The sequence below is a fragment of the Phaeodactylum tricornutum genome, chromosome 3 (genome assembly GCF_000150955.2).
Source record: "Phaeodactylum tricornutum CCAP 1055/1 chromosome 3, complete sequence".
Classification (NCBI taxonomy): Eukaryota; Bacillariophyta; class Bacillariophyceae; order Surirellales; family Neidiaceae; genus Phaeodactylum; species Phaeodactylum tricornutum.
In genome coordinates, this window is record NC_011671.1 from 854,398 (window position 1) to 882,368 (window position 27,971).

At 51.1% G+C, this 27,971-nt stretch overlaps 8 protein-coding genes across 8 annotated transcripts; 5 read left to right on the top strand and 3 right to left on the bottom strand.

Annotated features, from left to right (window-relative positions):
* Positions 1-319: 319 nt before the first annotated feature.
* Positions 320-1,009, bottom strand: PHATR_51608 (2,5-diketo-D-gluconic acid reductase A-like protein; the record flags this gene model as incomplete). The annotated part of the gene is made up of 1 exon (XM_002186388.1): positions 320-1,009. A coding segment is annotated over one exon (690 nt), but the record flags the coding sequence as incomplete, so codon positions are not given.
* Positions 1,010-3,073: 2,064 nt separating this feature from the next.
* On the top strand, positions 3,074-3,856 carry PHATR_33421 (predicted protein; the record flags this gene model as incomplete). Its single annotated transcript, XM_002186106.1, has 1 exon — positions 3,074-3,856. The coding sequence occupies one exon, from the start codon at positions 3,074-3,076 to the stop codon at positions 3,854-3,856; it is 783 nt and encodes a 260-aa protein (XP_002186142.1).
* A 317-nt stretch (positions 3,857-4,173) lies between these two features.
* PHATR_44065 (predicted protein) lies at positions 4,174-12,336 on the top strand. Its single transcript, XM_002186107.1, has 2 exons — positions 4,174-9,826; positions 9,904-12,336. The coding sequence occupies exons 1-2, from the start codon at positions 4,280-4,282 to the stop codon at positions 11,941-11,943; spliced, it is 7,587 nt and encodes a 2,528-aa protein (XP_002186143.1). The 5' UTR covers positions 4,174-4,279; the 3' UTR covers positions 11,944-12,336.
* A 312-nt stretch (positions 12,337-12,648) lies between these two features.
* On the top strand, positions 12,649-14,635 carry PHATR_44066 (predicted protein; the record flags this gene model as incomplete). The annotated part of the gene is made up of 1 exon (XM_002186108.1): positions 12,649-14,635. A coding segment is annotated over exon 1 (1,887 nt), but the record flags the coding sequence as incomplete, so codon positions are not given.
* An 877-nt stretch (positions 14,636-15,512) lies between these two features.
* PHATR_843 (predicted protein) lies at positions 15,513-16,913 on the bottom strand (the record flags this gene model as incomplete). Its single annotated transcript, XM_002186389.1, has 1 exon — positions 15,513-16,913. A coding segment is annotated over one exon (1,401 nt), but the record flags the coding sequence as incomplete, so codon positions are not given.
* An 811-nt stretch (positions 16,914-17,724) lies between these two features.
* PHATR_51609 (predicted protein) lies at positions 17,725-19,647 on the top strand (the record flags this gene model as incomplete). The annotated part of the gene is made up of 3 exons (XM_002186109.2): positions 17,725-18,009; positions 18,249-19,015; positions 19,110-19,647. 3 exons carry the CDS (start codon positions 17,725-17,727, stop codon positions 19,645-19,647), a joined length of 1,590 nt encoding a protein of 529 aa, XP_002186145.1.
* Positions 19,648-19,775: 128 nt separating this feature from the next.
* On the bottom strand, positions 19,776-21,248 carry PHATR_1494 (predicted protein; the record flags this gene model as incomplete). The annotated part of the gene is made up of 2 exons (XM_002186390.1): positions 19,776-20,303; positions 20,463-21,248. Coding segments are annotated over 2 exons (1,314 nt in total), but the record flags the coding sequence as incomplete, so codon positions are not given.
* A 1,306-nt stretch (positions 21,249-22,554) lies between these two features.
* On the top strand, positions 22,555-27,971 carry PHATR_10284 (predicted protein; the record flags this gene model as incomplete). Its single annotated transcript, XM_002186110.1, has 2 exons — positions 22,555-22,905; positions 27,798-27,971. Coding segments are annotated over 2 exons (525 nt in total), but the record flags the coding sequence as incomplete, so codon positions are not given.

Sequence of the window (27,971 nt, forward strand, 5' to 3'; positions counted from 1 at the left end):
ATGATTATCAGGTCCCCAGAAAAATCTCGGGAGGAAACAGCCATTTTTGAATGAGTGCGAGGTACAATATGCTGATAAGCCTCACTATTGATAGGGAAACGAGAATATAGAATACGGCCTCGTGGCCACTAGATAAGTGCAAACTTAGAGCTAATTACTTGTCAGGTACTTGGTCGCCCCAGGAGTACGGGGCACCCTTCTTGAACATGAAAGGCGGAGCAACGAATCGCTTGCTGGCATTGTCATTTAGAAAAACGATGGAATCGAGTGACTTCATTTGCAACGGCGTGAGACCCGATGCTCCTTTTAAACGCTCGAGCTGGGATAAATGAGCATCAGAGGTGCTTTTCGTAACCACTGCGATACCGTGTTGCAAGTTCCATTTCAAGACAACCTGTGCCGGTGAAAGACCAGTCGCTTTGGAAATATCGACGACAACGTGTTGTTCCAATACCTCTGACCGTCCCTGTCCGAGCGGTGAATGGGCTTGAAGTTGAATTCCGTGCCTAGCACAAAAATCAAGCAATTCCCACTGGGGTAGCAGCGGGTGACGCTCGATTTGGTTTAGAATAGGTCTCCCATTCGGACTGCATAGTGGGATCAGGGTGCGAAGGGCGTCAATGGAAAAATTACAAACTCCCAGAAAGTGACAATATTTTTTGGCTTGAAGATGCTCGAGTTCCTTCCATACGCTTGAAAGTGAATCTGCTTCAATAGCATCGCATGGCCAGTGCAAAAGTATCAAATCAACGAACTCTCGACCGAGCTTTTGAAGACTGAGCAGAACTTCATCTCTCACCTGGGCCGGAAGGGTCGCTCGTTTTGGAACTTTAACTATAATAAATGGTTTCAACTTTTGATGGGCGAGCGCAGCGCCAATCTCCTCTTCGTTGTTGTAGGTCGGCGCGGTATCGATAGCGTCAATGCCTTTCTTCAGCGCCGCAGACACGACGACCGATGTGCTTCGTTTCGCCAGTTTCATAGTACCCAAAGCAAGTGAGGGCAATCGAATCGAGATATTTGCATCGCTTGAGAGAGAGAAGTCCCTAGGAAGAGACAAAACGCCTTCTCCCGTTTGGTGAACTTGTCGATATTTCGCCACCAAATTATCTGCCATAGATTCAGAACGAGCAAAAAGGATCAAATCAGCACCTTCCTTCTCGTACGTTGGCGGATCCAGGTTATCCAGGGAAACGGTGGCGAGTTGGACACCTTGCTCTCCCTGAACCTTCCCGACATGGTTTGTCCGATCTCGTACGCGCTGTAAAACGACACTTCGAGGCAGATCAAGCACTATGACATGTACCGGAATACAAGCGTCCTTCCCAATTTGTACAAAAGGTGTCCGCTGTGTCGTATCTAGGTGCATCCGATCAATCACCACCGATACACCCTTTGACAATGCTAGCCTTGCCGCATCTTCAACAGCAGTTCGAGAACCTGGCTTGCCATTGGCAATCGTGTCTTGCGAAAAGTGCCGCCAAGTAGGGGGAGTGCCGGGTGTGATCTGTACCAGAGCTTGGCAAAATGTGCTTTTCCCCGAACCTTGCGCTCCACAAAGGAGCACGAGCAATGGCCCGGTAAGATACCCACCCAACAGCGCCGCCCGGGCTCGGAGAGCCGAAATTGGCGTTGGAGCGTACGCTGTCAGCCCTGACCGGACTGTGGCCATCCGACGTTCCTTGTCGCTCGGTCCGAAAAAGTCTGATGGATTGTAGAAGCGCAACATAGCGTTTTTCGATGCACTCACATTTGCTGCAAAAGCTTTGTCGACCCCTTCTTGTCGGTACGCATCGCTATCATCAACCTCACCATCTGAATCGCCCACGTACAAGCTTTGCTTTATGTCGAATTTTTCGCCATATGCTTCCTCCAGAGCATCCCACAACTTGGGGCTGGGTTTGTGAAAACCACTTTTGGATTGCGTACTCACAATGGCCCATAGAGGACGCTGTAGTATCGTAGCCAACCAGTCCATCAGGGACTTAACTTTCTGTGCGGTTTTTCCGTTGGTGGCCGATCGAATTCCTCCTTGATTGGACACTAGAACGAGTTGATATCCGTCGTCAGCGAGACTTTGTAGTTTTGGGACGACACCGTCTGCATTGTACAATTCGTACTGCTCCAAACGGGTCGACCAGAACGATGTCTGCCACAGCAAGACTGTACCGTCCATGTCAATGGCGGCAGCTTTCCGACATGGTTTGGAGGCTGATCGCCGATCCCTTCGGACCAAGACGGCTCCGTTCTTTTGGACGATCCATTGGACGTAAGCTGGTGTTGATACCTGCTGTGGAACTATGGGAAGCGGAATACCTTGCGCGTCGAGCTTAGGAACGATCGAGGACGCCAAATCAGTGCAGGGGTTCGTACATGATGCAGCCTTTGTTGACGACCTTTTCGTTATGAGAGTTGAGGAATGCGGCGTCGTTGGGTTTTTACTCTCGATGATATGTGAACCAGCATGTTGCTGTTTACTGACTGCTGATTTTCTAGGTCGAAAGAAGTGATCGATGCGGGATTTTTTTGGTGGTGGTCCTTGAAGTGTGGCCACGTTTTGTTGTTCGGGTTGTTGTGTGGAAAGCAAAGGGTCGCGAACGGGAAGCGTTACTTCATCACATATTGGAGATGAAGAGGCCGGAACGAGAGGGACCGGAGAACTCTCGGGTGACGACTCTAGCAAATTCATGGCCGAATGATCACTCTCGGGCCCACCGCTTTCCGCATCACCGGTATCGGTTCCTGCCATACTTGCGCATGGCGTTTGAAAAATCAACACGTCGTCTCGAGGATGAAATAGGGTGAATCAAGAATTTTTATTGACCAGTCTCGAGCTTCGTACAAATTGTGTCACGCGCGATCTATAAATTTTCGATTTGGTTCATTAGAAATAGGGTGATCCCTCTTATTTGGGAAACCGTTGCAATTTTTTGAACAAAATCAGGCCTTGCGGAGAGGGAGCGCGCGTTTTCCGGATCTAATGTGGGAGCACCATTTTGGGCCGAGGAAATTCCATCGACGGGGCTTCCGGGAGATATCACAGTCAACGCTGGTCACAACCAGAATATTCATCATGTGGTTGGCCGTCGATCAAAGCTTTCCTTCCTTCGAGGCGCTCCAAGCTGCTTGGTTTGCACACAACCAGGTTCTCCAGAAACAGTACAAAATTTTGGAAAAGAAGTTGACCAAGTGTTTTAGGGTCAACTGTATTTCGGCCCCGTCCAAGGGTTGGAAAGGGACTCAATCCATCTGCCAGTGTCACCTTAGTGCGACCCCAATCAAAGGAGATGATGGCTTTCTTACCGGAGTTTGGAAAATCAAATCTTTCAATGGCGTCCACACGTGCACGGAAGCCGATTCGAAACGAAAACGCAATTACAAGTCCTCCGTTCTGAAGAGTGTCTCTGCCCCCTTAACTGGGCTGGTACTGAACCAAACAACTGTCACGATGGCTCCCAATCAAGTCTTTCCTTCATTTAATGCTCTCCAAAGTGCTTGGTTTGCACACAACCAGGTACTGCAGAAGCAGTATAAAATCTTGGAAAAAAAACTAGCCAAGTGCTTTCGTGTCAACTGTGTTTCGGCCCCGTCGTCAAGGTGGAAAGGAAAACCATCCGTTTGCCAGTGCCATCTCAGTGCGAGGCCTATCAAAGGCGACGGTGGTGTCCTTACGGGACAGTGGCTAGTGAGGTCCTTCAATGGTATACATACATGCTCTGATGAATCGAAGCGAAAGCGGAATTATAAAACGTCCGTTTTGGAAAGCGTCTCGTTCTTTCACAAGGGCGAAACGATCCTTCCCAAAAAGAAACGCAAAGTCAAGGGTTCGGGGGAGAACACTAACAGCAAAGCATAAACTTGTTTCCCAATCTCGCCATTTTACAAATATGAATGAAGTGTGTGCAATCGCCCCATAGTATTGACCCCGTCTAACATAAAACTACTGGTTCACTAAACATTTTGAACTAATTTTTGTACGGTATTCTGGCGTAAAGTTTGGTACGAGTAATATTTCTCTTTCTAACTGTTAAAAACCGTTCTGGAGGAATGTATGAATGATAGTGTGACACAACGCCCACGGTCACCTACCCTGCTTTCTTCCCAGAGCATTTTTCACAGTCCACAACAACGCCTTCCGCAATCAGCGGCTTGCTTTACATTGTTTCCTTGTACCTTCCTTTCCTGTGCAGGGCGCGGAAACACCCGTTCTTGCCAGGTCTAAACTTTGCAGTTTACATCGATGCTCTACATCTGTTGACACGCCAGCAGTCGCGACCACATGTCGAATGAACAGCGATCCGTGCCGCCTCGAGCCGTACGGCGGCCCCGTGGCGGAAGACCCAGAGGGACTTTGTCATCTCCAGTGCGGACGCAGAACACCAACGCTGATTCTACTTCCGTCTGGAATGGATGCATTCCTCAAATATATGCTGTACCGACGACAGAATCCTACGGGGACGAGTCGCTCCTGATACAACCTCCCACTGCTCAATCATCAACGAAGTCCCGACTTCCATTGGCGACACGGTCGTCGCCCGACCACGCCTCGCCACTTTTGCGTCGCGTGAACGATTCTCCAAACCACGCCAACGGGATTGTTGGTAGCATGACACAAGGAAGCCGCCCAGCTTTGCACGAAACCTCCTCCAGCAGTGCAGTACGGCCGTTGACATCCATCAATCAAGACCTTCCAAGTCGTCGCCGACCCCGCAGCGCCTCTTACAAAGCGAAAATCGGCGCCTTCCAAAATCCTGTAGATTTTTCCACAGTTACGGTGAAAGTAGTTTCATTGACGCAGCGAGCTGCCTTCGAGACGAGGCCCTTGTTGTCGGTGCAAGCATGGCAAGACTGGGCCGACGAGCAGTCAAGAATACGCCAAACCAATGTTGCAAAACGCATGTCGCCATCGAAACAACACTTGAAATTGCTACATGTTATGCAATCACAACGACTTACTCGGCAAGTTCACTTTTCCCCTAGTACATCGCGTGATGCAGATTTTTTTGTGTCCAGTGATCCCAAGCTCGCGGCTACCTTGTCCACACGTTTGCAAAACGTGTCCGACGGCCGTTACCGTTCTATTCATCCTGTCAAGGCTGCAGTTGCGGCTTTGCCAGCTACGGTACCTGTCTTGTCCAATAGAAAGACGCGGCTACCAACCCGCGCCGACGTGGGCTTTCCGAACGCTCTACCAGACGACATTGCACAGAAACACGGAGAGATTCAGGACGAAACGGCATGGGAAAGTTCCAGTCCCAGGTTGGTAGTATTGGTCACTAGCGACGATTTGGGGATGTCGGTTGCAGCGGAATTGCCGTCGACGACGAATCATTGCGCAGAGCATCTACGTTGGAATGGAGGTGGATTGGCACAGATGCCTTTGGCGGGGAAGGAGTTAATCGAAGCAATGGAAAGGAACGCGTCACATTTTGGACGACCGAGAACGAATCTGCACCGCTTCTTGGAGCCCAATCCATACAGCATGATGGCACCGCCACTGGATGCAAGCTACAGTAGAAGTCAAGGTTGGCGACCTCGGCCTTTTCACGACAGACCGCCAGGGCGACAATATTGTTTGAGCTGTCCTTTGGGAATTGTTTTGGATACTGTTTCGACTCCTTCCGGAATGGAGGCGTTAGTGGGTAGCCTCGCGCTATATTCACTACCATCGGGCAATTTTGCTAGCCAAGGGGAGGCCATGGGGAAAATGACCGAGGAATTCTGGTTTCCAGCGGGAAACTGGCAAGGCAAGGTGGATTTGGACGCGACTCGCTACAGAGACTTCTCAATCAACCCGGACTTGCTTGACTTGTGGATGAAGCGCAAACACAAAGCTATCTTCTCGTATGATCCTTTGGATTTACCGACAAATTCTTTGGACACATTGTACGTGGTGTTGCAAGTATACAAACTAGCACATTCGGACACTCTAGCTTCCTGCTTAAAAACGAAGAAGGCCTCGCTGACCCATAAGTCTGATCGAGCAGTGAATGACACTGCGAAGAAAGCCGAAGCAAGGGAGGACCGAATGTATCAACAATTTGGTACGCAGCTATTGTCACCTCTGTGCTTTGGTGTAGCAAAGTTCTTGGTCAATGGCACGTGTCCCGTGAGTTTGGAAACTTGGCCGCAAGGCCAAACTACAGAGACTTCCTTATTTTCATACCCTCCAGTGCCAGAGTCACAGGATGAGTTTGTTGAAAGACTGACAAAAATTGTTCAACGCAATGCCAGAGATAGAGAGTTTCACTCTGCAGCTCGCGCTTCCTCAGGCGGTACGTCGGCCTTCAATCAAAGCGTGCAGTCTCCAGAAAGGAAGCGCAGCGTTGCTGGCCGTATTTTCAAATCGCCCAGAAAACTGCCACGTTCTAAATCTGTCCCAGACTCAAAAGTCTCTGCAAGATGCCTATTCTCTGAGCAGGTTATTGGTCGTGCAAAAGTATTCTCCTCGATCCTGCCAGTGGATTTTCTGCACGCTATGCTTCAAAGCCCTGAAAGTGAAGCCTTTACTGGAACCAGCTGCGACTCGCCGAAACTCCTCGTGGATGTTTCAGGCGACTTTGCCGTCGTACTCGATACAAACTTGCCTGTAAATATAATTGCTCCGGCAAAGGGTGACGCCAAAAAGCGTTCAGATTTGCTCAGGTTGCCTGCTTCAGACACACCTGCTGGCTATGTCTCGTCTTCGGAGTTCCGAGAGGTTCTTTATTTACCACCTAGACCTCCAAAATTCTATGACGTCGATTCGCTCCTGTCATCTGGATCGGCTTTGAACTTGATGTTCCTCTACCCTCGGCTATTGCGATACGCTGCAGGCGGACATATAAATAAACTCGGGAATTTCACCATCCGAATACGGTTGGTGCAGACCGCAGTGACTGCCGATAAGGATCTAATCCCAGTTAAGGCACACCCAATCGCGCTACCTTTGTTCCACTCACCAACTCCGTGGGCTGGACCCAGCCTTGTTAGTGCTGTTTACACAAAGCTTCGAGGGGATCTGTCCATGGACGACAAAAGTCAAGCCGATATAGCAGCTGGTCTTCAGCTGAACGATGAGATCAAGCTGCGTCTCCCTGATGTTCTCGACGGATCCTTCTCCCTTGAGTTTGGCCTGTTTTCTGTGAATTTATTGAGCGATGCGACAGAATATTTCAAGCTGCTTGCAATCTCCACCGTCCCTCTGACTAGCTCGTCGAATCTTGAGTCAGTCACTTCTTCTCGCATTACAACCATAATTCCTAATGGAAATCACCGATTGAAGCTAGGTGATTTTCAGCTTCAGATTGAGACTCGCCTCGTAAGCTCCGTTCATGTCGGTGATCCATCCGTTGCCGCTGTGCTGAAGTACTTTCCCACCGCAAGTGAAAGCCATAGTGGAACCCAGTCAAAATTGGAACTCAGCTCTGAAGTCAAGAAAGCTCTTTCCGTGGACTCAACGGATTTCGACGACTCTTGTTGGTATCTTCTTTCTACCGCCTCTCCGAGCACCGTTGTAGCTCATTTCAGGATACTGCTTCACATCCACCTTTGCAACTTGGTGAACAGCAAAAGTAAGGGCTCCACAAAAACATCCCAGTTCTTGGTCAATATCATGCAAAGTTTGTTCGAGATCATTCGGAAAGTCAAAAGGAAGTTTGAATCAGAAAGTGATTGTACACTACAAAGAAAAACAGACATTTTTCTAAAAAATTACTTGGATTCTTTCGACGAAGCGTTTCTTTCCCCCGTGTCGTCTCCACGGAGTGACAGATTTCCTGAACGATCAAATGTCACCTCCGAACAAATTCCTGTTCACTTTCAAAACGACCCCAACGCATCGGAAGATGAAATGGGAGACAAAGAAACAGAACAACAGACAGCGGATGTGGCAATTCGAAAAACAAAACCCACTTTATTTCAGACGCAAGATCATGCTCGAGTTTCGCGAATTATAGAATCATTAGGGCGGTCTGGAGTGCCATTTTCACGTGTTGCATATGGAGCCAGCAAAACAGATCGAATGCGCATCCAGGCTGAACTACACTGCGACCTTGTGAATTTATTTGACGACGACGATACGATTGCCACAATACAAACATTTAGAGGTGCAAATAGAAGTAATTCGCCGCATACAAGTGAAACGGTTGTGAGCTTAAAGGAGTCGTCGAAGAGCGGAAATATGACAGATGACAACAGCATTGTGCGATCATCGTCGTCGCCGCTCCGACCCAGAAAAGGTGAGACATTCCACGTGGATCAGTCAGATTTTGCAAAGAGGGTAAAATCTGTTGCACAGGTCATACTTGCACCATGCGTTGGTCCTTCTCTTGCCAATGCCTTTAAAACGGGTGCGCCAAAGTGGGCTAAAAATGAGACAGCCCATAAGTCAAAAAAAGTCGAAGCATTTAAACATGAAACACAGGGATGGCGCTCTCCTGGGACCGACGACGAGAGCGAAGGTACCAGTGGCATCACTGTCCAATTGGGCCCCGAGCTTGCTGTCTTCCGTGGCCAGCCCGACGGACCGATATTTGTCTTCTCGTTGCAAAATCACGAAAGCCAGAAGATCCCGGTCACAAGTGGGGATTACTTGTACGAGTCAATTATTGTCCTATGGCTGTGCGCATGGCTAGAGTTCGTTGATGGAAGGCTTGTAACATCGCTGGAAACTGCAAACTTTGCTAGCCGCCGCTTTCGTACCGTTCCAGTTCCTGTCTTTGATTCTTCCGCTAGCCCTAAGGCGACTGTCCTCTCCTTCTTCGCCCACATGGGTTTCCTCTTACCACTTTGCTTAAAATCGCTCATCTTGAGATACAGCATAGAGGTGTCGTCGATGTACCCTGCTTCGACGAGGGCGATAGTAGATCAAAGCCACATGGTCGTGCTTGAACCTTTCATTGAAATGCTTGTGAGAGGCTTATTGGGGAAAGCCCTTCACAAATTCGGGTCACCGACCGAACGAGCAAGCACTTTGCTCCACGCAATGGCTTCCGCCGATGAGATCCTCGACTTTTTGGTTGGTCTCTTGTCAATTATTCATCCCGAGCATATGCGGCTGTTACTGACAACGTATTTCAAAACACTGCGAGACTGCGAGACAGAACAGCTTGTGGATGGTTCTACAGAGGTCCGATTTGAATGGACCGAGGAATTCATCCATAGAGTTCACTGTTCTCGGCAGCTGCGTTTACATGCTGTTGAAAAACTTGCTACTTTGCCGTCATTTCTGTCCTTAAACTTTCCGCTGAACTGCGTAGATTATCATCATCAGAGACACGGGGGGAAAATGAGCTGGGTAGATCAGCATAAGGGATTCAGTGATGGAGAGCTTACAAGCAAAAAAGCTAATGACATCATTAGACTACCCGAAAGTGGCTGGCTTGCGTCGATCGTTATCAACGAGGGCCTAGCTGTTTGCTCTGTATCGTGCGAATCAGTCGTCGTCGAAGCGATGGCTCACGAAGAAGTCTCTCAGCATAAGACGTCCCAGATACAATTACTGGCAAACTCAACCCTTTTTACTCGACCGGGAGCAGCTTTTAAACGTAAAGACTTCCTAGTGTTCCAATCCATTGCAATCCACGCGATCATCTGCGTCTATGAATTGATCATTCGGCGGCATTCGATGGACCGGCGCTTTCAGACTGACTCACACCGGGAACGTATTGCTGCAGTGCTTGCTTCTCCTATTCTCGAAAGATCGGTCGCAAGCTCTCGCTGGCTCGCCAGAATGGGAGCTACGCACAAAATTCGAACAACATGGCTGTTATGCTTCGTCTATATACTGCAAGAAGCTCCCGAATCGTTACTAAGAGTTTTCGTTCGTCAGGCCTGCGATCCGAAGGTATGTGCTGCCCGGATCAAATTTCAGCCGCTCATCTTCTTGACTCACTAGCAAAATCGACAACACGATTCCAACAGGATTTACGCATTCATCGTTTTATTCGTCTTCTGCGGCTTTGCAGCTCCACTTTTCAAAGTTGCATTGATATCCCGAAGCATTCTGCCTTTCCGTCTCACATTGGTCGAGGCATGGCGCCATGGCTACTGCAGGAAAGCTTTAATACAATTTGCGCTTCCATAATCATTGTTGTGGAGGAAGGGGCTTCTTTGTTTGCCCCGCATGAACGACGCAATATCATTGAAGGTATTTTGGATGTGCTTCTGCACGTTTTAGCAACCCCTCAGTCCTCAGTGACGCATCTCCGCGCCGTGGGAGGCGCACTTCAGACGCTGGATCTATTCGGGGCAGACATGTTCGTAGAAACCGCTGGGAACAATTTACAACACTGGATTAGAGTTATTCTGAATTTGATGAACAGTTCATCTCTCTCTGTTCGTTCAATTGCTGTGGACTTCATGGTTTCCCTACTCGGTGGTACGTTTGATTGCTTTGGAAATGTTGACGACATTTGCTTGATCTTTGTTTCGGTGCTACCGGAAGTATGTGCTAGGGAAATAGCACTATGTAGCGTAAGCAATTTGATCGTGAACGCAGAAGATATTGCGAGAGCGCTGTGGCCACTTCGGCGCTCCATCGGTGACCTGGAAGACACAAGTCCTAAGGATGATTGCCGCATTGACCCTCAGCTGGCTCCAATACTGTCTGGTTTTTGTCGAGCTTGTCAGGCCATAGTTGACGGTGTATTGATCGAGATGAGACTGAAAGGGAGAGATTTGCAAGTTCTTGGCGCAGGAGTAGTCCAGGTGCCTCACCTTAGCACGGTGTTTGATGCCGACGAAGAGTCCCTATTTGAGGCAGCCAATTTCTTTGTCTCTGAAACAGCTCCAGTACAACGAATGCGCTGGCTACTGACACTTCGATCACTACAGGTGTCGAAAGGTCTATGGACGGAAGCGGCTGAAAGCCTTATTCTTTGTGCTCGAACTATATCGGATTCTCTTCCGCACCTCAAGAGTGTTTGGAGGCCTTCTCGATTCGTCTTTTGGTCGGACAGTCGACGATCACTATGGCTAGATACTATTGGAGAGGATTCGGGAATACCAGACGAGGGAAATTCTCAGGTAATGGATTTTGCCGATGGGTTTTTGGAACCGGACGATGTTTTTGGAGGTCATAGGAAGCCATCAAGTGGTAAACTACAGCAGCCTACGGTGTCGAACATGTGCAATGTCCTCATCCGAATCGTGAAGGAATCCGTAGATTTGTATATGAAGGAAGGAGGGATAGAGGAGTTGGCTTACAGCCAGCTGGAGTCACTGTTGAGAGCAGTAATGAATATCTTGGAGGTGCACAAAGTGAGGAATGGGATTCGCAAATTCGATCCGAGTGCGAGAAAGGGACATGCCGATTATGATGTCGTGCTTCGGAAAGTGGTGCTGAATATCAGAGCCGACTTGAAGATTCTAGTAGAGAGCATTCATCGAGCAGTACAAAAATCGCCCAGCGCTCCGGTCGCCAACATATCGTCCACGGCTCCTACCCAAGGTGCGTCCAATAAAGAATCAAGGAAGGCTTTGCTTTACGTATTTATGCGCCTGTACGGCAAAAAACCGCCCCGCTTCCAAGAAAGCACGACGATCCCAACATTTTTGGAGTGGGACATTCCTTGCGTTTGCCGTATACCAAAAGGTGTTACGGACAAAGTCTCAGACGAGGAAAGGAAGGAAGCCTCCAAAAAACTGTCGCTTTTATTCGCAGACGTCTATATTGCACACCTCCGGAAGGAATGCGGGCCTCACAAATTTGCCTTGTGCACGGAGCCTGGAGATTCGACTGCAGCTCGTGACGACGATACAACGTACCTTTGTATCTTTCCAGTTGATGCGAGCGCCAATCCTGAATTTACGGGACAGCATGGAATTCCTACGAAGCGATTTTTGTATCAGAACGGACCAAATATCAACAGTAGTTGGATGGAGCTAACGGTCGCGCACTCCTTTCCGTGTCCGGTCTCGCGTCAACGTGCGGTACTATCGACGGAACTGTATGCAATGTAGACCACGCAAACTCTTACCTCTAGTATTGACCACGTCATGCACCAATCCTAGTTTGGAGGATTTGTGAATACAATGAATCGGACAAGCATGTTTCATACAATTTTACTGCATGGTAAACTTTAAGAAAGGAGAAAGTAACATGTGAAGGCAACGTTAACTCAAATCCCTAACCGCCAAACATGGCTCTCATATGATGTGTTTGCTCCGTTTGGTTTACCACACTTTTGGCTGTCGACTCGGAATAAGCCTCTTGTTTGAGTGATGTCGTAGGAGCTTGCTTTCGCCACCGTTCCTTATAGCCTTGTGGTAGGAAGTCATATCATATTATAAGAAACTGCTTGTCTTTTCTTGCCCTTGCTCCGGGAAATGACTGACTGATAGACTTTGAAGCTGACTTTGGTATGATCAATTGCGTTTCAGTAGTGGCTTTGTTCCCAACTCCGAGCCGGATCCCTTATTGATCGGGCCCATTCTAGTGATGGCTTCGTGAGGCGCGAGCTCACGTTAGGCAATCAAACCTATTTACGAAACAGGTATACAGATCCGGGTTCCTTTAACTTCTGCACATATGTAAATCGATGCGATTGGACAAATTGTGAAACAGGACGAAGGAAACGAGTTTCATTTTGACAAATGCAGGAGGGCAGGGCGCACCTCCGCGAAAGAACGTGCGTTCTGGTTCATTTGTGTGCTCGAAAGTTATGTTGGTCACCGAATTCTTTCTTGCCTTCCTTGACGTAAACAAAATTTGCTAGTACTGGGTCGCTGTGAATTTCGTCGAACTAACAACCACTCCCATCCGCCATGCCGACGTGGGTCGGAATCGAAGACGGATCAGCCCAAGCCTCGAAGGTGTGGCTTGCCCGCCAAGGTGATCATCAACAGCAGCAGGAGGATTGGTGGAAGCCCTTACGCAAATTGGATTGCGAGGCTTTGAACGTTTCGCCCGAGAAGCCTATTTATATAGAAGAAGGTCGATGCACCGCCGACCCGGTTAGCGGTATCGTCTTTTACAACTTTTTCCGGGGCCACCAGAGACAATTGTGTTCGGCTATTTGGTTCCTTCGGGAAGAAACCTCCAACAAGGACTTTCGGCTTGTGCCTATCACCAATGATACGGACTCAGCAGCCATTGAAGCACTCTATCGAGCTGCCGTTCAAGCGACGTCTTCATTAGGAAAAGGTATCGCGAGTGTTCTTGATCAGAGAGTCGACTTGGAACAAGGAAACGCCAAGGTTAAAGTTGTGCAAACCGGAAATACTCTCACTATGAAGCAGTTCCCGAGCAACAGCTGGTTCATTGGTGGTGGCCAAGACCTTCAGCGAGGATACGGTCCTTATGTAGTTGAAGGGGAAGAAGACGAGACAGTATTGGGACCTGTCCGTCATCCAGTTTTTGTCGTGCACGGGATTGGAGAGGCCTTCTTTGCGCGGGACGATGTAAAGATACCCTCCTTGATTAACCAGATGAACGCGACACGTATCCACGTGCAACAAAAACAAGTCTTGTTGTGGAAAATCGCGTGCCAAAAGGCCAAAAAGACTGGCCAAGCGCTACCACATCCTCCAAATCGGATTGAGTTTATACCCATTGAATGGTTCAATCGCCTGCACGACAGCAGTACAGCACTAATGAAGTCGCTTAAAGCCACAACACTGCAATCTATTCCTGCGTTACGAGCTATTGCGAACGATGTAATTTTTGACGTGCTTATGTACCTGACACCCAACTTTTGTGAATCTGTTTTGGAATGCGTCACGACGCAAGTCAACGAACTGTACGGGGCCTTTGCCAAGGTGCATCCTGGTTTTTTGCCACACGGTGGCAAATGCTCCTTTATTGGGCACTCCCTGGGGTCAGTGATCGTTTGGGACTTACTGTCGATACTAAAGGATCGCGACGAAGCCAAAGCCGGAACAACGGCTTCGATGAATACACAAGGTGTAGCAATCGCATCCCCGGAAAAAGGAGGGTCTGACTTGGGATATCAAGCGTATGCCAAAGAGACGGGGGCGAACCAAGCCTGTAACGGTACTTGGGGTCCATCATTAACCAAACCTATGACCCGCACGATTCCTTTTATACCCGAGTGTACCGTGTTCCTGGGGTCACCACTGGGGATGTTCTTGACATTGCGAGGTGCTCACGCTGTGTTCGACGAGTTACGCGACGTCGCCATCAAACAGGCCACTCACCGGGTAGGGGAAGGAAAAAGTGGTAACGACGAGCACGTAGATGTCCCGGTCACATCTCCGTTCTCACTACCGACTGGACGCTTGTACAATATTTTCAATCCAAGCGATCCGGTGGCCTATCGGATCGAACCCTTGTTGCTACCGCAAGATCTGGACTCGGCGGAGTTGCCGGCGCCGCGTTACTTGACAGCGCCTGGAAAGGACTTGAAGTTCCACGTCAAGGCTAAACAGATTACTGATGATCTCCGCAAATCAATTATGGATCAAAAGATGGTGTGGGGCTCATTGATTGAATCCGCGGTTTCCGCTTTGTCCACCGACGTGGCAACGACCAAAGCAGCTGGGTTAGCCAAACCTCATATCCACGGCGGAGCTTTGAACTTTCCTTTAGGCGGCAAAAGTGATCGGGTTGATTATTCCTTTCAACCGGCCGTAATTGACAACGAATACATTAGCTCCGTTTTGGCTCATTCGACGGCCACATATTTCGGGAACAGTGACCTTCAGGAGTTTCTCCTTACTGTTATGAGTGAAGACGAGCAACATCATGGTTTTTTGGCGGCTTTAGAAGAGGCTAAAGGCAACACAGATCACGCTCCCAAAAGTTGATAGATTTTATAGCATACAGGATTGTACCTTAGTGACTAAGAGGTTGCTTGATGCTCCCTGACCTGACTTATGCTCTCCACAATCATCACGACAGACCCATCTTCCACAACATCATCGACCTCAAAGTTCAACGTCGTCAGCACGCCATTCTGTGGCGCCTTTATGGCATGCTCCATTTTCATTGCTTCCATGACAAGGATGACATCTCCCGTCGCGACCGTATCTCCAACGGCAAAGTTGACCCGCGTAATCCGCCCAGGCATTGGTGCTTTGACACTTCCTTCCCCTGTTCCAGCTTTTACAGTTTCGTCAAAAACTTGCTTGAGCGGATGTTTGACATCCAGCTTCCAGTGGTAGTTCTCGTGGTGATACGGCCACATCCGGACCCGAATCAAGCCATTCTCCTCGTGCAAAATCGTGGTAAGCTTGATACGACGAGAGTTGTTCACCACTACTTCCATATTGGAGTTGTAGTCCAGCGATCCCTTTATGTGAAAGTGGTCACCGAGAGTTCCGTCCTCACGACAGACTTGGACATCAAAGCTACCATCCTGATTGCAAAGGCATTCAATGGCGAATCCAGTGTGCTCCATTTCCAAAACCCGTTTGGCTCGTCCAGACGAACCACCCATTCGCCAAGATCCGTGTCGGGTCGACCAGGGCATAACAGAGCTCTTCCGGTCGACGATACCCACCCGCTTCTCTAAAAGTAGCATGGAAGCAAAGGCTCCCACAGCTTGTGCCAGCGGTGGAGGAACCATATCCTCTTCCATTCGTACATCGTCCGCGAAGTCTTCCAAGAATCCCGTATTGACCGCACCGGCTTTGCCAAAGGTTGGATGAGTCGCGCATTTGATTAAAAAGTCAATGTTCGTCGGCACACCAGCAATCTGGTACCCCTTGAGAGCCCGGACTAGTTTTTGCAACGCTGCCGTCCGATCCGTATCGTGAACAATCAGTTTGGAAATCATGGGATCGTAGTACACGCCGACTTGCTGCCCGGCTTGGAGTCCGGTGTCGACACGAATGCCACTCTCCTTACACGACCCTTGGTTCACGGGAGCCGGCGGCTGATGATGCCATACCGTTCCCGTGGCCGGCAAAAAGCCCCGAGCTGGATGCTCCGCGTACACACGGGCTTCAAAGGCGTGACCACGGGCGTACAGTTCGTCTTGTGTTTTCGGCAAAACTTCCCCAGCGGCAATGCGCAACTGCCATTCCACCAAGTCGACGCCCGTAATTTGTTCCGTAATGGGGTGTTCGACTTGGAGACGAGTGTTCATTTCGCAAAAGAAGAAGTCGCCGGGTGTGGTGGTGTCGAGCAAGAATTCGACCGTCCCGGCATTGACGTAGCCCACGGCGCGGGCGGCTTGGCAGCCGTTTTCACCGAGTCGAGCGCGCAAGTCGGGGGGCAAGTCGCTGGCGGGCGCTTCTTCAATAATCTTCTGGTGCCGTCGTTGGAGACTACAGTCGCGTTCAAACAAATGTACGACGTTCCCGTGGCTGTCGGCGACAATTTGCACTTCAACGTGTCGGGGTCTGACGAGATATTTTTCGAGCAAGACATCGGCGTTGCCAAAGGCTGATTGTGCCTCTCGCTGACAGGCCCGCAAGGCATCGTCGAATTCCGACTCCTGTCCGACCAAGCGCATACCTTTGCCCCCGCCGCCCATGACGGCCTTGATGAGGACGGGAAAGCCGATCCGGACAGCCTGCGACAACAAGAACTCAACCGTTTGGTGTTCCGGCAGTCCCATCTGGTCGAAATAGCCGGGTGTCGTGGGGACGCCGGCGGCTTCCATAATCGCTTTGGATCGGGACTTGCTGGCCATGGCCGTCATGGCGGACGGCGGCGGACCGACCAGAGTCATACGGTGGTTGGTGACGAGTTCCGCAAAGGCGGCATTTTCCGACAAGAATCCGTATCCGGGGTGAATGGCGTGCACGCCCGTGTCGAGGGCCACGCGTAGAATATCGTCGGGTTGTAGGTAGGATTCACGCGGCGTGGGTCCGGTCCCAATCTGGTAGGATTCGTCCGCCATGCGCGCGTGGAGACAGTCGGGTCCGTCGGCGGAGGAATAAATAGCCACCGTGGGGATGCCCAAACGCTGACACGTGCGTATGACGCGGCAGGCAATCTCTCCGCGATTCGCGATCAAGACCTTCCAGTCATCCCGGGGCGGGGTCCACGATACTCGTAACGAGGACGAGAATGATCGCGGTGACACCTCCCAGGATCTGTGGGCCGCAGGTGGCAGTCGCCTCACTGCTCGGCAACGTTGAAAGACGTGCGAGGCACCGCGGTTGGCGGCAGTCGAACGCAACATATTGCGTTTGGTTCGTTTCCAATAACGCTAAAGCAACCGTGTCGAAATTCTGGCACACTGGCCCGTTTCACTCTACCAAGATTAACAGTAAGCTACTACCAAGTCAACGGCCGGATCGATTGCTGACTGACTGACTGACTGTACCCGTAAGCAAACTGTGTGATAGAGAGAAGACGCGTGTGTAGTGGTTGATATAGTCGCGCATCCCTCGATCACGAGGTTGACACGAAGATTCTCAATGAGGGAGAGAGAAAAAGCGTTCGACCCGTTGCTCGTGGATCGAACGTGTCGTGTTTCGTGTCTTTTTCATTTGGTATGGCGTGCCTTGACACCTTTGTCTGGCAAGGTGTCTTCTCAGTGTCAGTTGATCCTTTCCGTTGGGCGGACACCATCTCACTATCGACGTCACCAATGTCACAGACACTTTCTGAATAGCATTTACTAGCGCTTCTATCGAATACACCATGTCGTAACGACACCGATGACCTTTCGACCGAATTCGGGCTCACATTTTCGAGAACCGAACTCGTTCGGTGGCACGACGTCGATGATGGCCGAACTCAATGAGGGCGGGATGGACGGTAGGATGTCCGACACAAATTCTCATACCGTTGCCATCTGATTGCGATCGATTGTTTGCCAAAGAAGAATGACGCCTTCGACTCGTAGTAGTACCAACGCTAGCAAGGAAAAGAACCAGTCTGCGGACGGTCTTTTGGGGGGAGTGTCGCCCACCGCGGTCGTGGCCTTTCCGTCCTCGCATGTCGTGGATTCGTTGACCCTGCCACCCCGTGCCACGTCTCGGCAGCCGCTTCCGGCGTCCGACAAGAGTATCCGGACTAAGAACCCGATCCGAGCCATTGTGGACCCGATTGTGGCCAATGTTCAGTCTGGACGGGAACGAGGAGACGGCAAGGATCTTATTTCGTTGGCGGTACGTACGTTAGACCACAGACCTCGGGGGCGTGACACAACAATCGTTGCGGAAGGAACAACCCCACACGACTCGAAGATTCCGTCAAAAATGACCGACACCGGACTCGTTCGATCTGGGCTGTCGTTGACCACAATACTCGTGCCCGAACGCAAACTCGAAACAAAACACTCACTCGCGCTTGTTTATTCGTTTCGTTCATCCGTTCACTCGTTCTTCTGGGCAATACTATACAATAGTTGGGTGATCCCACTGCAGCGGGGCATTTGACACCGTGTCCGGCCGCTATTCGTGCCGTTCGCGCGGTACTCGACGACAATTCCTCTACCAAAGCGGCTGGTTACGTGAATGCGTGTGGTACGAGTGACGCCCGTCGAGCGATTGCCGCCTTTCATTCCGTGCACCTTGCCCCCCGCCAACACGTGGACCATGACCCAACTCTTTCTTCTCCCCACGGCAAAGGACTCACGGAAGACGACGTGATTGTGGCCAACGGATGTTCGGGAGCCTTGGAATTGGCCTTGACGAGTCTTTTGAATCCAGACGACGTCCTACTCGTTCCTCTACCGGGATTTCCCTTGTACCAAGTCATTGCCGAATCGCACGGTGCGTCCGTCCTCCCCTACCGACTCGTGGAGTCTTCCGGCTGGGAATGTGATTTGGTACAGATTGAATCACTCGTACGGATGCCGACGCAGCGACAGCGTACCGGGCAGCAGTCGGCCAGAATCAAGGCAATCGTTGTCAACAACCCATCCAATCCGACTGGTGCGGTCTTCTCCAAAGATCATTTACGACGCCTCGTGGCACTGTGCGAGAGACTCGAAATCGTCATAATAGCGGACGAAGTTTACGGAGACTTGACCTTTAAACCGCACAAATTCTATCCTATGGCGTCCATTGCCGCCGAACTGGGACACCAAGTTCCCATCATTACCGCTAGCGGAATCGGCAAACAATTTCTGTTACCGGGATGGCGAGTCGGATGGCTCGTATTTCAGGACGAGTACGTTTGATCGGTGCAACCAACCGTCTTTCTTTTGCACAGCACACTGGCTCACACCGCATGCATGTACTTTTCCCCCTCGATTTTTTGCCAGTGTCTACGGAAGTTTGTCACAAGTGCAAGCCGGGGCCAAGCGGTTGGCGCAAGTCATTCTCGGTGCCTCTCATTTGGCACAAACAGCCATTCCTTCGTTACTGGAACCCAAGAATATAGAAATCAGACAATGGAAACACGATTTGCGGACGGCGTTGCAGACACAGGCCGACATTTTGTGTGATCGCCTGAGTGCGGCACCCGGTTTACGGGTTATACGACCAGGTGGTGCCATGTACGCCATGGTACGTATCGACGCGGACGTGTGGTGCTCGTCGTCGTCGTCAGCCGATCCGGCCATCACGTCCGATACCGAGTGGTGTCAGGCATTGTTGCGGGAAGAAAACGTATTTGTCCTCCCGGGGACGGCCTTTGGTTTGCCCGGTACGGCACGGATGGTCTTTGCCGCGCCACCTTCCACACTAATGGAGGCTGCGTCTCGAATTGTACAATTTTGCCATCGACACGCAATGGACGCGCCACTATCGAACCCTAGACATAGAAATGAGAAAATACAAACCAATGGCGTAGATAGTTAATAGAGAGAGGCATCTAAAGAATTTGAATTGTACGAAAGTGATCGTGTTTAGGCCGCAATTTCTGTCTCGACTTGAGTGTCTGGCATGGTGGAGGGACGGTCGTTAGCACTTGGCTCGTGGTCGTGCAGCAAGGCACGAATTTGTCGGTACGGGTAGAGTGACCGGTGTCCGTCGGACCAATCGACGGACAAGGCGTAGTTTCCGGTGGGGACCATGTTGCGTGGGGCAATCTTGTCCGAAACGGACGAGGGCACGAGAATTTGTCGGCCGGTGAGTTCTTCGACACAGGCGGCACACCGGCAGGCCCGTCGGAGCTCGGCTGGTGGCAACGTGGCGACGTGTTCCTCGTCGGTCGAACCAACGCCATTTTGGGATACTTGGAGAAGGTGCGATTCGGCATCGTACTGGACACTGGGACGCATCGATTTGGCAAATTTAGTCTTGGCCACCTCGCTCACAACGGCGGACGCGAGTTCTTGATAGATTTTGGCCGGAGGACTGTCGGGGAATTCCAGAACAAACGGTGTACCGTTATCTCCGTTGGCGGCAATTTTGTTGAGTAGGGGGATGGAAAAGCTGTGTTCGATACCCCACTGTTGCGACAAACGGTCGCGATGCCCCGCGCCAAAAATCTGAATCTTTTCGGGATCCGCCGACTTTTCCCGTGCGTTCCGCAAGACCACCTGTACGAGATCCTTGGCGAGTGTGTCGGTCCCCTCACCATCTCCGTTGAGCTCCACCCCGGATTCGACCAATTTCGTGCGAATTGCGGATTCCAGAGCTTCCTCGTTCCATTGCGGGGTGGAGGATTCCACCTCGTAGTAGGCCATGTTTTCAACGACCGCAATGCAGGGTACGTTAACGGTATCGAACATTTCCACACCACGGACCACGTCGGCAAAACTCAATTCCTGCGGGGTCGTGACGATGACGGCGGCCGTAATGTTGAGTTTTTGCGTCAAGGTGAGTTGGATATCTCCCGTCCCGGGGGGCATATCGAGAATGAGGTAATCGAGTGCGCCCCAGTGCGTGACACTGAGGAACTGATCCAGTAATTGCGTGACCATGGGTCCGCGCATGACGGCGCTGCCGTCGTTGACGTAGCCAAAGCTCATAAGACGGACGCCGTTGCGTTGGAGCGGTGCCACTTGGCGGCCCACGAAGCGGACGGTATCGTCCTGTGGCGTAATCATGGTGGGAAGGGAGGGTCCGTACACGTCCGCGTCGAATATTCCGACCGTGGCGCCCAAACGCTGTAGACTAAAGGCTAGATTGACGGCGGTGGTAGACTTGCCGACGCCGCCTTTGCAGGAACTGACGGCAATGACGGCGCCTACTTGCGACATGCCGAGAGTGGCCGTCTCTTGGACGGAGGGTTGCGCCGTCATGGTGACTTGGATATTGTTGGTCCAGGGGAGATCCTGTACGAGCTGTTGACAGTCGAGTTGGAACTGTTCCTTGACGGGACAGGCGGGTGTCGTGAGTTCGACATCGAAGGAAACATCCCGGCCGTCGAGTTTGAGATTCTGCACGAAGCCCAGTGTAACAATGTCGCTTCCTAGGTCCGGGTCGATTACAGATTTCAGAGTCGACAGGACCTCACCTTGCCATTCCTTTGGAATGGGTGGCAGCGTGTCCTCGACCGCATCGACCAAAACCGGTGCGCCTCCACTGGGTAATGGCGGTGTCGCGAACGGTCTCGTAAGGGTTGACGATCCTCGACGGAAACGATACGGATTTGGCGGTGTAAAGGCGTCGATGGTGGACAAGGAGAGGCACATCCAAACCATACAACACCGAAGTGTCTGGCGGGTGGAATGATTCCAGCGCGTCGTCGTCGTTGTCATGATGATGATACTAGCGAGTCGAGTGGGAGTCGGGAAGAGTCACTGTCTGTTGCAGTAGCAGGATTATAGAGGCCAGGATAGGCTAGAGAGGCTTTGACCGTCCCCAATATTCGTTTGGGTTTGGATTGATTGTTTGGTTTGGTGTACTGGAGTGGACCCATTCGTTCGCAAAAGCCCAAGGATTGATCGTGACGTAGGATTGGGGATGGCCAAGTTGAAGTCGATTGCAAGAGTAAGAGTAGCAAAGGCACCGTAGTTTGCAAAGCGATTCGTTCGGGTCTACCGTCCGTCCATCTACCGTCGGTACATCTGGCATTTGCCGAAGCGGGATTTACTGTTGGTTGACTTCACCGGTGCCATCTGTCCAGACGGGGGCGGGGTGGGGATCGGAACGCGCTATCGCGTCCCAGCGCTCTCCGGAACTCCCCCACCCGAGGAGATCCCCCCCTCCTTTCCTCGCGTGCCACCCGCCGATGGGGAACCCCACCCACCCGACACACACACGCTCGATGGATCGGCGATCTGTGGACCGACCGAAAGTGTCAAGGAGGCAAAAGTAGTAGACCTCCCCCCCCCTCCTGCAAACGAAGCTTTTGGCCAGTTTTGACTTGGTCCAAATCCAAGGGTCTACTCATACTGCACTACTGTAGTGCAGGAACGCACCCACTCATACACTCATTCACACACACAACCATGACTCCAAAGAATGTTCGAATTTGGATCTGGGCGTTGTTCGTCTGCGGTCCATGGATAGCGTTCTCCACCACCAACGCATTTTCCGTTGTCTCCTTTTCCGCATCGCGGATATCCCGTCGGCTGACTTCTCCCGTACACGTACCGAAGGTATCTCGTTTGTATCAGGCGGCAGCATCACTGAGTGGGGAGGAAATTAACCAACGCTTGCAACAAACCCTGGCACGGTTACGCGAAAAGGATCGTCAGAGTAAAGCCCTCCAACCGAGTGTAAGTTGCATACTCATCGCACGTTGTTTCCGACTCGAAACGTCCGTTCACACCTTACCCCACTCCTCGTTGTGTATGTTCCCGTGCCTGGCAGGATCTCAAAATTGTACACGAAGACGAACACATTATTGTCGTGGATAAACCCTCCGGCGTACTCACCGTCCCCTCCGACAAGAATGTTCCGTCCCTGGCACAAGCTGTCTTTGATCACTGTCAACCCACGGAAGTCACTCTTGATCAAATGGTCGTACACCGCCTCGGTATGGACACTTCCGGTCTCATTGTCTTGGCCAAAACCATGGACACGGTACGTCAAATGAACGCACTCTTCCGCACCCGCAAAATTACCCGACAGTACGAAGCACTCGTCGTCGGACACTTGCCCCAACACGGTGGTTTGATATCCCTGCCGCTCATGCGTGATTACGAGCATCCTCCCTACATGCGTGTATCGACCGAAGCGCACCAGGCCGCTCTGGCCGATTTGGACCCCGCCGTCGTTGGCAAGAAATTACTCGAAGCGCCCAAAGCCGCCATGACACACTTTGTCGTCGAAGCCCGCGAAACCTTGACCCCCGACGGGAATGATGATGACGATGAGGACAATGTACAAGGACTGGACGTTTCGCGGTTGACCCTCACGTCCATTTCGGGTCGCACCCACCAATTGAACGTGCATTTGGCCGCCGTCGGACATCCCATTGTACAGGATACCGTCTACGGATGGCAAGGGGAGGCCGCGGCCAACGGTGGATTGGAGACGCCGCAAGCACCAGACGGGACCGCCGCGTCGGAAGAACTGCAGCAAGCCGTCACGGCCGCGACCAAAAAACGCAACATGTGCGTACACGCCAAGTACATCAGATTTCGACATCCCGCGACCAAAGAAACGGTGGAATTCACCAGTCCGGCGCCGTTTTAAACCGATGAATAACAGACGATGACGGCGATTCCTTGGTTTGATTGATTGTTGCTCAGGCGGGGCGAGCTTCTCCCCGATACAGCAAAGTGCGAATGTTGATTTCTCCGTGGATAAACCGTTTGATCCGGAGAAAAACCTTTGTGCCCCGGGGAAGTACCGTCAATCATCGCCGTTGTCTGTGGCTAGCTAGAGTATCAATATCGTTTCCTTACATTAGCTATGTAAAAACTCTCATTCTCTTGTAGAGAATAACGGTACCCTCTTTCTGTATCGGTAGACAATCGACAATCAGCCTTGCCTGATTTGTGGAGGCATATAGAGTCGACTGTACACACCTACACATATACCAGTTGACGAGGTTGACGGAACACCAATTTTATTGCATTTGCTTCGACACGTTGGAACACGAGCGCGAGACAATCCTTTCTTGTCAAATTGTCTTTACATTTGGTACCGAGGAAAAAGCGGTCTGTACACGTTAGTCGGACGGCATCGGCTACTAACAACTTCCCTTATCGATTTCCAACCATACTAGCAAAAATGCGTATTAAACGCCCATAGTTTTAGCACAAGATTACAAGAGAGTATGAATAACGTTTCTCTTCCCAGAAGAGATAGGTAAGATAATATGGGAGCGTTCAGTTGCGCAAGAACTTTTTGTAACACGACGGCAGCCACTCGCCCCGTAGCGACCAGCCGTAAAATTGTAATTGTTCTTTGACTCGCAACGTGTAAATTTTCACAGGGTAGATTAACAAAGGTTGTTACAGCCTCGCAAGGAGGATGCGAGGCGAGAAACAAACAGGAAGAAAATACAGAACGGTTTGCTGGCTGACTGATTGCTTGCTCAGCCAACTAGTTCGCTTGCATGGCTCGGCACGCAACTTCCACCAACATTGGAAGTGAAGGGGACCGGGCCGTCACTTCACGGTAATCCTGCATGTCATTGAGCGGCGGCGAGACGAGAGACGGGGCCGACATGCCAAGCTTAGGAGTTTGAAGTTCAAACGAAGTTGATGCTGCGAAGCTTGGAGAGTTGGGCTGTGGAGAGATTCGACGAGGATCAGTGTCGATATTGTCCGGAATCGGAAAGAGGCTACAACGGGCCAGGCTCGAGTCCACAGGATGCGTTTCGGTAGAGTAATGTCGAGGAGTAACGATGTTCGACCACTTGACTTGGCTTCCGGTAGACTTCGTACGCGGAGGAGACACAAAATCGGTCGGTGTGGTCATCTCAAGAGTCTTCATTGCCGGTGCAGCGCCCGGATCCATCGCGAAGACGTGTTCCACAGAAGCTCGAACAATTTTGCGACATCCTCGTTCCATCATGGCGGCGAGAATAGCCGTATCTAAATCGATGGTGACGGATGTGAGCTCTCCAGGCGCATTTTGTGAGCTAACGAAAGTGCCCTGTACACTTCCCGGAACTTCCAGTGCAATTTCCGAAAAACCAACGGGGGAATCTAGCGAAATGACACAGTCCAATAGCAACTGGTACTTTGCTTGATATTCGAACGATGTCTCGTCACTCAAACGTCGTCTCTTATTCAGTCCATCTTCGTTCGCGCTGGTTTCCAAAACCGGAAACGCTGTCCTGGCTCCGACTACCCGAATCTGTTCGCCCACGATTCCCAAGACGTGCACCAGGCGGGCTTCGGGTGAATCCAAGAGAGCCTTGATCTCCGATTGGGCAGCCGCTTTCGAGCGCAACTCCTGCTCTCGTCGTGCCAAAGCCACAAAACACTGCTCCTTCCAAGCTTGCACCCGCCACTGGATTGCCTTTTGAAAGCTCTGCAGTAGATTCCGCGCCACCGCATCCGCGGACAGGCGGAGGGCGTACCGATCCTCTACTTTGAGTCCACGGCACAAAAGTTCCGCTGGAGGACGAGTCGCACGGTTCTTTGCCGCAAATGTTTCCTTTTCGTTGGAAACACGACGAGTGGGAGTGGAAAAAGGCGTTGGCACGGCGCTACGAAGCGAACCCGTACTCTCTAACGAAAGCGATGGACACGTGAAGCAGAACGGACGTGAGTCCACAACGGGACAGCGTTCGAAGGATGCCTCGCTTTCGTCGGACGAAGAACTGACAAGTTCCGCCTTTTCCGCCGTCGTCAGCTTTGCGCGAGACGACATCAAGCTCATCAGTAGTTCTGCATCTTGGCGGGTGTCAACATCATCGGCAATGCCGGGCTCCGAAGTGCAGCTGTACGACCCTATTCGATAGCAAAAGTCTATTAGAACAGCCTGTTCGTGAGCAGGCGTCCTGTCCCTACAGTCTCTAAGCTGACGCTGGTGTGCCATCTCTAAGCATTCTTTTTCTGCCATGATTGACTGTGATACCAATTTTTGGTTCGCCGCAACGAAAATGCGTAAGACTGCCAGAGGAATGCAGGCCGGAACAATGCTGTTTCAGCAGCGTTCGTGGCACGAAAGGTATGTTTACGCGAAAGTGTTCTCTGGTTGGACACCCTAGTGCCAGCAGCGTACCCAGCCCCCCTTGCTCGCACCTCAACCTCAACTTGTGTCACCGTAGAAGTACGTACACGTTCTACGTTGTTCGGAGATCTCGGCGACGCCGATTCCGATGCCCGTTAATAGGTTCTGACGCCACAGAACGCCAAATGTCGCGATGCATTAGGGCCTATTTCGTCCAAACAATGGAAAGTCAATGACCTTTGGTCCTGGTCATATTCGTCCACCGGCCGCTCTCGTTGGTATACTTTCGTTCAAAGAGACTCGCTTGCTTGCTTCTTTGTCCATTCCCATAAGAACGCTAATAAATTCGAGAACGTGTGTATCCCGCAGAACGGATTTTATTTAGATTCTCAGCTCCGCAATTTTTCCAAATAACATTTTGATGGCGCCCGCGCGAGGGTATGAGTGATATGGAACGCAAGTAGTCGTAGAGGCCAACGGACCCGAGTCCCCTTGACGTTTTATTCTTTTGCACCAAACCATACACCGGTTCGGACTCAACGCTCGGAATCCAGTGATCAGATAGAGTTGGCTCTTATTGGTCGCGCATCTCTCCGCCGACAGTATCGACCAATCGAAAGCCGATATACTTCGGACCTCTCCGATGTTCGGTCGAACCTTTTCTCTCTCGGATCCAAACGTCACCCACGATCGGCCGTGAATTTCAAAAGTTTCGAATTTTCGAAAGGGATTGAAAATCTGAAGTACAGAAGGAAGATTCCAAACTCTGTTGGAGTTCACGTACGTGTTCAACCGGATCGGTGCCTCCACAATCGTGGAGAGACCCGCGTTGTTTCTTGATGGCCACAGGAGGCCAACTGACGCAGTTCACTCAGGCCCATATCCCATTGCGTCCCACAGAACATCCCCCCTCCATCAACGAACAACAGCTGTGTGAACGGCGAGAACCATCCACCGCAGCGAACCCGTAAGCACGCACCAAGTTCCCCACACCTCGCACCCGCACACTAGCGGCGTACGGAAGACCGAACGAGACGCCACACACACAGCGAGAGCGAGACATCAATCACCCCGCTGGAGAAACCGAATAACGAATAAATCTATCTACTCTTTCACGTCGACCGAGAAGCCACACAGAGCAACTCGTTTCGCTATTCTTTCTCTATATCCAGTAGCTAGTATCACTGCTTATAACAGAAAAGGAGTCGAAGAAGATGCGTTTGAGTCTAACGGTAGCGGTGTTGGCTTCGCTGTGTGCGGCTGGAGCGGCCTTTAACCCAGCCCTTGTGTCACGCGGCACACTTGTCAGCTCCAGTAGTTTGTTGAGTACGGTGGAAAGCCCTCCCGAGGTTGCCTCGACCCCGTCAGCTTCATCCAGTGCTTTGAGTGGTGCCGAAATCAAATCACGTACGGAAGCCACCATCGGAAAGCTTCGTGAAAAAGATAGCAAAAGTCCCCAGCTGAGCAAAGCTGTGAGTTATGGGTTTTTTGCGTTTTTGGAAGTCCTCCGATGTACCGTTCCCTACGGATTTCCTCACGGCATCCACTTTTCTCCTTTTGACAATACAGGACATTAAAGTAGTCTTCGAAGACGATCACATTATCGTCGTGAACAAGCCTTCCGGTGTTCTGTGCGTGCCCGGCAAGGACAACTTCCCCAATCTCGCTCAGGCAGTCTGCGACGGCTTTGGCTGCGAAATGGGCCGTGCCGACAAGATGGTCGTCCACCGACTCGGTATGGACACTTCAGGTCTCGTTGTTTTCGCCAAAACGATGGACGCAGTCCGCGGTATGAACGCGATCTTTCGTGCCCGCAAGATTGAACGAAAGTACGAGGCGCTCGTCGCTGGACACGTTGAAAAGACGAGGGGATCATCAATCTGCCTCTCATGCGAGACTACGAATTCCCTCCCTTTATGCGAATTTCTACTGACGAACACCAAGCAGCTTTGGTCGACTTGAACGCGGAGGAAGTCGGCAAGAAGCTTCTGGAAATGCCGAAGGAAAGTCTCACAAAGTATGAGGTCGTCAACCGAGAGGACATGGACGGGACCCCGGTTTCTCGCGTTGCTCTTACCAGTATTTCGGGCAGAACCCATCAACTAAACGTCCACTTGGCTGCGTTTGGACACCCCATCGTAGGTGACTCGGTGTAC

Excerpts from the sequence above, each read along its gene's own strand:
- PHATR_44065 (XM_002186107.1), top strand. The coding sequence starts at position 4,280 with ATGTCGAATGAACAGCGATCCGTGCCGCCTCGAGCCGTACGGCGGCCC. Across the intron at positions 9,827-9,903 it reads GTCAGGCCTGCGATCCGAAG|GATTTACGCATTCATCGTTT; the intron begins GTATGTGCTGCC and ends CGATTCCAACAG.